Below are 11,910 nucleotides of genomic sequence, written 5' to 3'. Positions count from 1 at the left end.
CAGCGTGCACCTCTCGTTTTTCCCCATGTAAAACTCTGTTTATAACTTATGATTTTCGAACACCATCTAGTCTTTTGTGTGTGTGCGCGCGTGTGTGTGTGTGTCGCTTGCGCGTGTGCGCTCCCACTGTTTCTTTGTTTGCTGCTCTTTCTCTGGTTGTTTTTCGCTTACTCCCTTTCCCATGGACTTTCTTTTCGTTTTCCCTCTCCTCTCGTTTTGTACGCGAGATAGAAACGAAGCCGGGTCTGCTGCCCCTCGACTCTATCGTGCTTCTGCGCCCCGCCCGCCAACATCTATCGCGGCATGCACGCGAGAGGGATCCCTTGCGCACGTCCCGCGGCAGGCGTACATGGCGAAAAGCACAATGTGGTCACAGCGCTTCGGCGGCTTTCATGCGGATACGCGGTCATCGACGCTTCTTCGGAACTCCGCACGGACGCACAGCCCACATGCGCAGCGGTCGCGTGTGCGCCAGCATATCACTCCCTGGCGGCTGCTGCGGGCGGGCTCTCTGGATGGGGAAAAACCAGCGGCACGCAGGCAGCATCTCTCTCATTTTTTTTGTTTTGCTACCAGGCTCCCCTAATCGCTACTGGCGGATGGTGCGGCACAGACAGACGTCAAATCAGCAGCAACCGCGATGTTGTACGCTAATAATACACCCATAGGCACGGCCGCGAAAGGCTGGGGCTGGACATGCTAGCAGCGACGGCGCCGAGTGCGAGGCAGTGGAGCTGGGGTCGGACGTGCTTCGAAGGCAACTGGAGCAACCAAGACAAAGGAAAACAAGTGTGGGCGTTGCCACAGACTCGCTCTCCCTCCTCATGGTGCTCGGCACGGGCCCTACAAGACTGACAGATGGCATGCTGCGATGCATTGGGGCACAAATGCCGGCGCTACTGTGGCCCGTCGCGCGCGCCTCTCACTTGAGTTTGCCTTTGGTCGCTGTGAGTTGGAGCACACGGCCGAATCTGGCAGGCTTGCGTAGATTGGCAGTGACAGGGGCGCCGGCGCCAGCTGCATGGATTACTACGGGCCTGGTGGTCACTCGTCGCAGACGCCAGGTCCGACATCCCCCGAAACCGCGCACCACGCCATGCGGCCCGCGACGACAGGCGACCCTCCTCGCCTAGCTGCGCACAGCCACCTGTCCGCACTTTGGATTCCTGCAGCGACAAGATGGCGTGCAGGTGGTGTGCCGCCCACTAACTCTTCTAGCGCTGTGGTGCCCCCACCCCCCGCCAGCGCCTCGATCCCCCACCCGCTTTCTGCGGTGAGGGCGGCCGATCCGGCGCTGTGCCGGGTATGCGACGCGAGACTCGCGGGTTGCTCGAGACGCACGGCGCACCTCGTTCCACGCTACGATCCTGCACGCACTGGTGTGATGATGCGCATGCCACTTGCGCTGCATGGCCTTTCCGCGCCGTGTGTGTGTGTGTGTGTGTGTGTGTGTGTGTGGCTGCCCCCCTGTGCGCAAACCCATGGCAGCGTTCCACCCGTCGCGGCGCATGTGGGCCAGCCCATTCCGACGCGCCGCCATGGCATCGACGGAGATGGAGGAGGATGACCGCCACCCGCATCGCCGCGGTGCCCTGAGGCAGGCCACAAGACCTGGATGAAAAGGCGAGCGCACGGCAGCGCGGGCGCTGCCATGCACAGCTGGCATGGGCGTACCGCATCCATGCAAGGCATGCGGTTGTCCGATGCGCAAGAGCGGTGGGCGAAAAGGGGCGCGAAGGGCACCATGCGAATCGACGCCAGGGTGCGTGTGTGCGCAGAGCATGCGGCGTCTCCTGCGTCCGACCCGGTGGGCTGATATCATGAGGGCACGGGTGCCGGAAGCATGGCATACGGCCGGGTTGCAGGGGCTCAGAAGGGCTCTCACCGGAGGCTGGCGGACTTGTTCCTCGAGCTCATCCGGCACGCGCCTGGACCACCACCACCACCACCTCTGTTACCCCGCAGGGCGGACGCCACCGCCACCGCCCTCGAGCAGAGCCCTGTGACGCCGACCGCGCAGCACGTACCGGAGGAAGGGATGGGCACGTCGGAAACCAAAAGACAATGTGCTTGAATCTTTTTTTTAGTCTGTCGCGTTCTGGTGGCGTTTGTTCGACTTCACTCGCTGTCACCCTCTGTGCCCCCTTTTTTTTCTCTCTTGTGTGCAAAGGCCCTAATGGAAAAAGGAGAGAAGGCAGCAGGTAGACTCGCGGCGGAAGAAGAGGAGCCGCTGCTAAGTCGGCTGCACTGGATGAAATCGTCTAACGTCAGCTGTGGTGCGTTCTTGGTGGTCTCGCGTTCGCTACGGTGCGGCTGGAGGTTGCGCTATCGCTCTGGATGTGCGTGTCGTGCAGTACATGCACCTTCTCCGTGGAGCCCACTACTTTTTCTCCGGCAGAGGTGACTTTCTGTCCATGCATCAGCTCCATCGTCTCTTTTCCCGACCGTTTGAACCGCTGACACGCCCTTTCTTCTCTTTGCCGTTCGTCTCCTCTTCGCCACCGTGCTGCCTCCCCTCTTCTCCCGGTTGCGCGTGCCTCATTAGGGCCTTCTTTTGTTTTTCTCGTCTGTCTTAGCTTCGTCAAGTGGTTGTTTCAAAAACAAACACACGTTGTCGACTTTCTTGACTTCCTTCACCGATTCTCTCGTTGCGTAGATCCATCACTGCGGGCACCACAAGATCACGCGCATTCCAGCGTTGTGTTCACTCCACACTCGCCACGTCGTGCTCCCCGAGAGTCTCTCTTTGTCCGTCACACGTGCTTATCGCTGCCTCCCTCTTGCGACTCGCCTTTTTGGCCTCAACAGAAAAAAGGGAACACTACTGCAGCGTCATGTACCCGGAGAGGGACCCCTACGTACCTAACAAGGTCATGACGGGAGAAGAGCTGCAGCGCAGCGTAGATCGTCTCAGCCGTAGTAATCGGCCCACGGTCGAGCTGAAGCCGCTTGCACCGCGCAGCATCATAACCAGGGAGGCTCTCGACAAGCATATTCACCACCTTTACGACGAGTCTCTGGAGCGGCGACAGCGTGAGCGTGAGGAGGTGGCGCGGCAGATGGACGCTGCGATCAAGAAGGATGCCACCATCACCGTGACCAAGATTACCTCTCTCGAGGAGGAGGCTCTTGTGCGCCACCTCTACGACGAGACGCTGGCTACCAAAAAGAGAAACTTCGACGAGTTGTACAAGCAATCGACCTCGCATTACGAGCGCAACACTAAAAAACTGACGGCCAAGAAACAGTTGGCCGCGATGGACCGGCTCTACCGCGAGGGTATGGAGCGAGAACGTAATAAGCACATTGCTCTGTACGAGAAGTACGTTGTCGCTCGTCAGCCGCCGCCACTGCAGCGCACAGCAACTGAGCTAGCGGCATCTGCCGACAAGATGACGAGGGGCGAGGGTTTGACCTCTTGACATATGTGTCTGCACCCGCACAGCGCACCGACACAGCGAGTCACTTTTACCACTGGTCCAGCATGCATGTTTCATCTCCAGCTCATGCTGCTGCCCCCCCCCCCCTCCATCAGCTTCTTCTGACTTATCATGCTGCACGGTGCTGCTCCATTTCTTAGCCTGGGTCTTTGCTGCCTCTTGATGTTTATGTAAGCTTTACTTACGCTGACGGCTTTTTGCTGCAATGTATTCCAGTGAAGGGCCAACTTGGACAGTGAACACATACGTCCGCCAATCGGCGTCTACCTCCTGCGATCTCCTCTGCTTCCACAGCTCCTCCCCTACTTCCTCCATAGCCAATCAGTGCGCCTTGGATGCCGTCTGCACGATTTTTTCTTCTCGCTCTCTTCAAGGATTTTCATGTGTGCTTCCCTTTTTTGTTGCTTCGGCTCGGCTTTGTGTTTTGCCAAGGCGGTCAGCGCTGGCGGAAGGCACCGGTCTCGGGCGCATGTGCTTGGTTGCTTGATTTTTGATGGGGCTCGCAATGCTCTTTGCCCAGTTGTTCTGGGCGTTTTTCTTCATGCGTTCACTAGAATTCCCACTCGTGTCTTCTTCCCGCTGCTGTGAGTGTGTTAGAATCCGTTCCACTCATGCAAAATCTCCCGTTCGCGCCTCCGCCAAGTGCGACCGGCAATGCGGAGGGACACAGGGGGTCCAGCACTCTCGTGCCTATCGAGCAGATCCAGTTGTACAGCTCCTTTTGTACTGCCGTGCGTAGTGAGACTTGATGTAAGCGACACGGTCGCACACAACCACCTGATCGAATTCTCGGGGCATCTGTGAGCTGCTGTTGACGAAGCCGACTCTTTTCTCTTCAGCTTTCCTGTTTCCCACCTACTCTCGGCTCTGTCACGCTGTTGAAGGAACGGAAGCATTATTCGCCGTGGAAACAGAGCAACCCCAAATCTGCGGAATAACACCGCGCCCGCCTCCTCGCCGGCGGCAGCTGGTGGTGCGCGGGCATGTGCCTATCATAGGCGAGGTTCCGTGACTCATGACATCATATTTTTTGTTCGCAGTTTGTCTTTTCTGTGACCGTGCTAGCCCCTTCGACCTCGCCCTCCCTCCCTCTGCTTGCATGTCCCTCTTTTCCTTGCGTTCGCCGCCCTTTTCTCGTTGACGGGCGCCTCTTCGCTTTTTTTTTTCGCTCGATCGTATTGCGTATGCGTGTGCGCGATTCGCACATCTCATGATCGTCTCTTTATGTATTTATTTCGCGTGCTGCCTGCTCCAATGCATGCTGTGCATGTGTAGTGGATAACCCATTGTACTTCAATGACAGATGCCTCTCTAGGGCCCGCGGCGCCTCGGCACACACACACACACTCACACACACACATATATATATACAAGCCTGTCTACCTTCTCTCGCCGCTGACTCATGTGCGCCTTGCTTTTCTCGTGTTGTCTTCTTTGCTATGCTCTCGAGTCAATACGTCCACAACAACAGAACGCGGTAGAAGACAGCACGTGCGCTTACTGGGCTTTCCCCTCCGCCGTCGTTTCTCTCTCTCTCCTCTTGCTCGTATGCGGTGGTGCTGCTGTGGAACGCAATGGACTCCACCAGCTCTTCCGCAGCGCTGGAGGAGAAACGTGAGCTGTCGGAGCAAGAGGTGCTGGAGTGGCTGAGCCGCCGCGGGTTTGCCCGTGCCCACGCCGCGCTCGTGGCGGAAACCTCATCGCAGGCGCTGACGAATGATGACTCCCCTGCCAGGCAGCGCTTTATGCGCGGCGGTGCCGAAGAGGTGACGACGAATGGAGCGACTCCGACATCCGCCGAGCTTCAGGCGGCGCTGCGCGATAGTGTCGTGGAGGCGCTGTCCGCATACAGGGACTTAGCGCGCGACGACAACGTGCTCACCCTGCTAGAACGTTGGGACCCTCAGCTGTGCTCTCTTCATGTGCAGCGGGCCGCGCAGCGTAGCGAGGAGAACCGCGGCCGCCTAGAGAGACGGGTTCAGGCGGCCGAGGAATCCAACGCGCAGCTTCGCACCCGCGAGCGCAAGCTGGACGCGCAGATGAAGCAGATCGTAGCGATCATTGCGGAGCGCCTGCAGGCTTTGGCCAGCTCGTTGGATCCTATGCGCAAGGATATTCTTCTTCCGCTGCTTCGTATTGTGGCGCTGCTGGGCTCATCTGGTACTGTGCGCGCTGCGGCGCGGCACATGATGCTTACTCTCTACAAGCGGCCGATGATGGAGCATCGAATGACCGTCGTGCAGGAGTGGCTGCGCGTGGCTCAGGAGTCACCATCGCGAACGCTGGAGCAGGAGCTGATTCCAGAGCTGTACACCCTCGTCAACGCACAGGCGTTTGAGCGACGGCTGCTGGCCCTCGACTGCGCCGCGGCTGTGGCGCCGCTGTTGCGACGCTCTCCGCAAGTGCGCTACTCGCTGTGCCAGGGATTGCTGCGGCCATTGTGCGAGGATGACATGTCTGCGGTACGCCGCGAGTTGCCGCGCTGTCTCTCCTTGCTTTGGGGTGACGCCACGGCCACCGGCACCACGGCCGCCATGAACGCGCCTGCGTCGGCAGGCGGTATGCTGAGATCAAGCGTTGGGGGCGGACTACCGTCGGAGACAACCACCGTGCATTCATCCACAGCGCATACATCTGTGGAGGGCTTGCCTGGTGTCAGCACCACGCCCTTGTCACCAACGCAGCAGACGTTTTTTATGGAGCTTCTGGTGCACTTGGCGACTGACAGCAACAGCCGAACGGTGCGCCAGGCGGCGCAGACGCAGTTGTGCGAGGTGCTTTATCCGGTTTTTCTCCGGGACGGCGTGCTGCTAACGCAATTCGTGCCGCTGCTGCTGACTGTGATGGAGATGGAGGCAACACAGTGGCTGCTGCGAAGGAGACCAGACAACAGCATCAGCAGCGCTGCTGCTTTAGGCACTGCCAACGCGGCCCTCATCGGAGAAAGGCAGAAAGACCCCGCGGATGAATCCAGCACGTCTGCAGCGGCGGCACTGTCTCTCAGCAACGTCATGACACTCATCCAGCTTCTTCACGCGGTCCTTCGCTGCGTCGCCGCAGAGCTGGTGCACAGTCCTGAGGCCGAGGGCCGCTGTGATCGCTGCGAGGCCAGTGATGACTCGCAAACCTCGTCTGCGCTGCCTTCCGCCTATGCGCATGTTGTGCTTCCCATCGCGTACAATCTGCTTTCTAACCTCCTATCCAAGGTCCACCTCGCTTCACTGACCACGAGTGGGGAAGGTGGTACGCCGAGCGGCAGCGATGCAAGTACCCGCTTGTGCGGTCCGCTGTGCGCGCTGTGTGCCACGCTCGCGTCGTTGGTACCGCTACTTGGTGCGCAGGTGTGGCAGGAAGTGGCACACTACTTGAAAGGGCCGCTCGCTTCTGGCCCTCAGCAGGACGTTGAGGCTGCCGCCGTAAGAGAGGGCACTTCCGAAATGACCACAGCGCGGCCACCACCACCACCGCTACAGCCTCTCCCGCCGCAAAGCCCGATGGGTGCTTCGCTGACTCAGCAGGATCTGGAGAGGGGACGGCTGCTCTTTGTGTTTTCCTTCTTCCTCTTCCTCTGCGGTGACGCCGTGACGCTGCCGCAAAGTGGAGGAGATGCCAGCGCGGCCGACAACGCTACAGCGCCGGAGCGGCAGGGGCAAACCGCCGACTTGGATGCTCTCACTTCCTCCACGGCGCTGCCTTCCGAATCGCTCACCCCCGAGTGCATCCGGGAGGAGAGTCTCCGCTTTGTGGCTTGGAGCATCTCGCTCGAAAGCGAGGACATCAGCTGCCCCCGCTCTGCGCCGCTCATGGCGTGCATCCGGTGTGTGGCAGCCTTGACTCCCTTGGCGATGGAGAGTCACGAGGTGGCGTCTGGCATTTCAGGACTCGTGAAGTTCCTTGTGGCTTCGCCAGAGGTGCGGCAGCGACTGACGGCTGTGGTGCTGGCCCACGACACCTGCGCTGTGCTTGCAAGCGAGCGCCTGAAAGTAGCGTTACTGATTGAGCCACTGTTCCCCCTTCTTGAGGACCCGCAACCAGCTGTGCAAGAGGCCGCCTTGTCTGGAGTCCTGTCCGTTTCAGTTGCCCTGACCGAGCCTCGAGCGCAAGAGAAGGCCATTCGACCCGTGCTGCGTGTGGCGGACGCTACCGGATGTACCTCGCGTTTCACCCGCTGCCTGCTACAACAGCTCTATCAGCTCATGCAGCGCATGCCAGCCGAGCCGCGAGAGGCGCTTCTCTATCCGCAGCTCTCCCTGCTCATGGACTGTCTCGCCGAGCTGTGCGTGGAACGGGTATCCCAGGAGGGGTTTAGTGCTGCGCCGGCGGTAGCGACGCCGTCGTCCCTGGTATCGACGTCAGCGGGTGCACGAATCGACCCACAGGGGCGTGCTGGCAGTGAGCAGCGCGACCTGGGTGAGCATGACTGGGAGGAAACGATGCTCGTGCTTCACGCGGTGCTGAGCAGCATCGTGAAGTGCGCTGTGGTGACTCCGACTCTCCTCTATCGGTACCTCCTGCCCGGCATCCAGCAACTGTCCAGCGACGGTATCTTGTCTGCATGCAGCCCGTCACTGCGGTCACGCTGGCTGCGCCTGCAGAAGAACTACCAAGTCTTTATGGAAAACAACAACGCCAGCCGGCTCGCTTCGAGCTGTGCCGCCTCGGCTGGCGGGAAACCGAAGGTCGGAACATTGCTGGATCGCTTTAAGGATGAGCTGAAGCGGCGACTGTGAGCTGAAACCAAAGAACGAAGTAGAGCCGCAACCGTATGTCGCCGACCGCCATTGCCTTTTCATGCTGGCGTGGACTTGCAGCTGGGGTGGAGCTTCGCTGCATTCCGTTCTCTTTTCTCTTCTCGGAAAGCACGCCAAGTGAGCGAGGGGGAGGGGAGGGTTGTGTGGTTGCGTGAGAGGAAAGACGAAGCATACGCGCGTGTGAAGGCGACTGGAGGTGGTGGCCTTCTATTCTCCGCCCCTTTCACAGCTCGATCTTTCGCGGTGGTGATGGTGGTGGGGAAGGGCATGTGCGCATATCGCCTTGACGCAGTTGCGCTTAACGCTACTGGAATGGCAGTCGCGTATGCCCTGCCTCGAACTGCCTCATTGCCCAGAGCGGTATATGACTCCCGATGGACCGTTCTGTGGGCTTGTTTTCTTGTTTCCTTTGTCGGTGTGTCTCCTCATCTGTGCTCCGCCCCTCCCCCTTCTCTCTTACCTTCTCTGAGCAGGACAGGTTCGCAGGCGTCCGTCAACACACTATCGTTTCTGTTGGTCTCCGCTGGAAGCGGAGTCGGTGCGGAGGCCCGCAACACTTGCGCGCGCGCACGCGCTCCTCCTCTTTGTTCATCAGTGCTGCCGGACTCGCACGTGCACGCGTAGCGAAACGCGCAGAACGCTTTCATTGAAGCATTGGTGAGTGCAGAGCGCCCTCGTTTGTGAAAAGAAGGAGAGAATACCGTTGCAAAACAGCGAAGGTACCCGGGACCGCCGCGCGCAAAACACAGGGGCGCGCGCGGACGACGCGTGAAATGGGATGTTCCTGATCAGCTGGAACGTGGCGGGGTGGTCGTCCACCTCGCAGGCGATTCGAGAGCGCTTTGGCAGCATTCATGACTTCTTTGCATGCACCGAGGCAGACATAATTTGTCTTCAGGAGTGCAAAGGCACGCTTGCGAAGCTGAGCGCGTCTCCAGTGGACATGGGGGCTAGCGATCCGCCCGTGAGCCGCCGACCCGTTGTCACTCTCCTAAAGCGGCTGGCAGCTCAAGAGAAACGGCGACGGTTGGCCGGGTCGACCGAGGGTGATGCACCCGTCGGCAGCAGCGGCGGCGGTGGCGGTGGCTGCAACGACGGCATTGACGGCTGGGAGTCGTTCTGGTCTCTCAGCGGCAAGCAGCACCGCGGCCTCAACGGTGTCGTGACGTTTGCGCGGAAGGGCCTCACATGGCGATGCGACAGCCAACCCTTTTCAGAGGATGCGTTCAACGAAGAGGGCCGCGCGGTGGTGACACACCACAGTGCCTTTGTGCTCGTCAACGTGTACGTGCCGAACGCTCGCGGCGGGGCCCGGCACGCTTTCAAGCTCCGTTTCCTGTACGCCTTGGAGAAGAAGATGGAGCAGCTGCGCAAGGACACAGGGAAGCCGGTCATCCTTGTCGGCGATCTGAACATGACGTATTGCGCGCACGACGCCGCCTGGTCGCTGCGGCGCATCCACCTGGGCACTCTCCTGCAGCTGCAGACGTTTGCCGAGACCAAGGGAGACACGGCGTGGACTGCCGCGCTCCCCCATCTTTCGAAAGCGGCCGTGAAGCGAGTGGCAAACATGATCGCAAATCATTTGTGTGCACAGGCGCAAGAGATAGCTGCGCTCATGGACAGCGGCGCTGCCACGGCTGCGTCGTCTTCTGGCACTGGTGTTGTTTCCGTTGATACGGAGGTCAACTCGAGCGACAATGCGATCGATCGGGAGGCGCTGCAGCGACTCTGCGCACTTCTCCCGCCGCGAGGCTCAGGCGGCACTGGCAAGGGAGTGCACAATTACGAGGCACCGCCAGTGTCGCTGCGGGCCCTTTACGACGTCGGTTTTCGCTGCGCGTACACCTCCGATTTCGTGAAAAGCTCCCCGTGCCCCCACAACAGCGAACTGTACGCGGTGGTGCACTTCTGCGGACTAGCCCCGCACTCGGATGCGTCGGCGGAGTTCATGGGCCGGCTTCTCCAGCTCCGCCTGCCGGTGTCTTCCTCAGCAATGCCCCAGCGCCTGCCATGGACGGCGACTACAGATGTAGCGGCTCGTCAAGCAGGGATTTCGCGAGTACGCATGTGGGACACTTTTCTGCTCACGAGAGAGATGGTTGATGCATGGTCTACCGCTCCGGCGGACTCACCACTGATTGATGTGATGCTGCTGCGCGAGGTGGAGCGCCCAAGGCTGCGGCCCTACTGCCCGTGCCCGTACACGTGCTGGGATCAGTCACGCAACCGCCGTCTCGAAAACGAGGGCACGCGACTCGACTACATCCTCGTTGACTCCGCTCTGCTCCCTGCGGTGGTGTGCCGCGCAGAGACAGCCAACAACGTCCTTGCCGGAGTGCCGGAGCGGAGCTCATCCGCGTCTACTGCGCCGGGGCCATCGGTGGATCGAGAGGACTTTTTCAGTGAACTGCATGGTGCGCGCTACCGGGATGGCGTGATGCGTGCGATGGCCAACGGCGCCTACCCGCCGGCGCCCTTCGATGGCACCGGGATGCCGGCGCTGTGTGAGCAAGCGCGAGAGCTGTGCTTTGCCGGCCTGCCCTCTACCGGTCTCTTTGTCACTCCACCGCAGCTCAGCGATCACATTGGCGTGGGCCTGCTCCTGGACTTGGCTGCCCTCGGCACCGAGAGCGAGTTACTCCAGCGTCCCGGCAAGGTGATCGAGGACCACAAGTGCATGTATCGACCACCCATTGGACTGCACACCTTCTTTGCCGCCGCGGCCACTAAGAAGGCGGTGGCCTCCGTCCCCACGCCGCCTGTGCAGAGAGAGGTTGCTGCCGATGACAAAGGCGTGCGCGAGGCGGAGGGCAGCGTAGCCGGACACAAGAGAGCTCCCGACAGCGGTGTACCGCTTTCTTCCTCCAACGCTAGCGCGAGCGCGAGGGCTTGGCCAGCGGTAGCCAAGTCTCGCACTGAAGACGGTGTCGCCGTTGCTGGTGGCGACGCAGAGCCGTGTATGATTGACGTGGATTCGCTGTGAGCAGTGCCGTCGACGGGGCGGGTTGATGTGTGCTGATGTTTTTGCTGCCGATTGTTCTGATGTGTGGCTGTAAATGGAGGAGAGGAGGGAGCAGCGCAGCGTCATGCTACGTGAACACGAGCGCGTGTGCGTTCAGGTGACCAGGGCGGTGGTGGTGGGAGGGCAGGCGCTTCTGCGCACTCTGTTTCTCGTTCGCTTGGTAGTCTCACCTTCTGTGCAAGGCGCAAGCACCACAAACGACGAAGGCTATCTCGACTGTCGACAGCCGTCCGTTGCGTCTGGTGCGCGACACGAAGGCGCGACGTGCAGAAAAGGAGCACAAGAAACAGGGGAAAATGACGGAAAATCTCTACTAACGAGCTTTCTCTTCACACCATTGTGGTACCACGCGCAACGAGTTGCGCAGCGTGCGAGCACGTTTCTCCAGGGAGGAGGGAGGAGGGGTGAGATGTCTGCGGCATGAATGCGCGGCGTGTGCAAGCGATGTAGCAAGACGAGTCCTCTTCTTCACTTCCTACACCCCCTCCCCCGAAAAACAGACAGAGACAGTGACACTTAACCCATCAACTGCAACTACGCTCCTCTTTGTCTTCCTTCTCTTCATGACGCAGCTGCTCCTTACTTCCCTGCCACCTCCCCATCATCTTCGCTTTTTTTTCGTGTGTGTGGTGGTGGTGGGCACTGCCCGAATGCAGCGCAGGAAACGAAAAAAAAAAGCAAGGACCCCAAACCA

The 11,910-nt window shown here is 60.1% G+C and overlaps 3 protein-coding genes across 3 annotated transcripts; all 3 read left to right on the top strand.

The window, feature by feature from the left end:
• Positions 1-2,834: 2,834 nt before the first annotated feature.
• On the top strand, positions 2,835-3,422 carry LMJF_36_5290 (conserved hypothetical protein; the record flags this gene model as incomplete). The annotated part of the gene is made up of 1 exon (XM_001687063.1): positions 2,835-3,422. One exon carries the CDS (start codon positions 2,835-2,837, stop codon positions 3,420-3,422), a length of 588 nt encoding a protein of 195 aa, XP_001687115.1.
• Positions 3,423-5,014: 1,592 nt separating this feature from the next.
• On the top strand, positions 5,015-8,170 carry LMJF_36_5280 (conserved hypothetical protein; the record flags this gene model as incomplete). The annotated part of the gene is made up of 1 exon (XM_001687062.1): positions 5,015-8,170. The coding sequence occupies one exon, from the start codon at positions 5,015-5,017 to the stop codon at positions 8,168-8,170; it is 3,156 nt and encodes a 1,051-aa protein (XP_001687114.1).
• Positions 8,171-8,969: 799 nt separating this feature from the next.
• Positions 8,970-11,177, top strand: LMJF_36_5270 (endonuclease/exonuclease protein-like protein; the record flags this gene model as incomplete). The annotated part of the gene is made up of 1 exon (XM_001687061.1): positions 8,970-11,177. The coding sequence occupies one exon, from the start codon at positions 8,970-8,972 to the stop codon at positions 11,175-11,177; it is 2,208 nt and encodes a 735-aa protein (XP_001687113.1).
• Positions 11,178-11,910: the final 733 nt, after the last annotated feature.

Source organism: Leishmania major, chromosome 36 (assembly GCF_000002725.2).
Source record: "Leishmania major strain Friedlin complete genome, chromosome 36".
Lineage (NCBI taxonomy): Eukaryota > Euglenozoa > Kinetoplastea > Trypanosomatida > Trypanosomatidae > Leishmania > Leishmania major.
The sequence above is the reverse complement of the archived record's forward strand: the minus strand, read 5'-3'. Positions and strand labels throughout refer to the sequence as shown.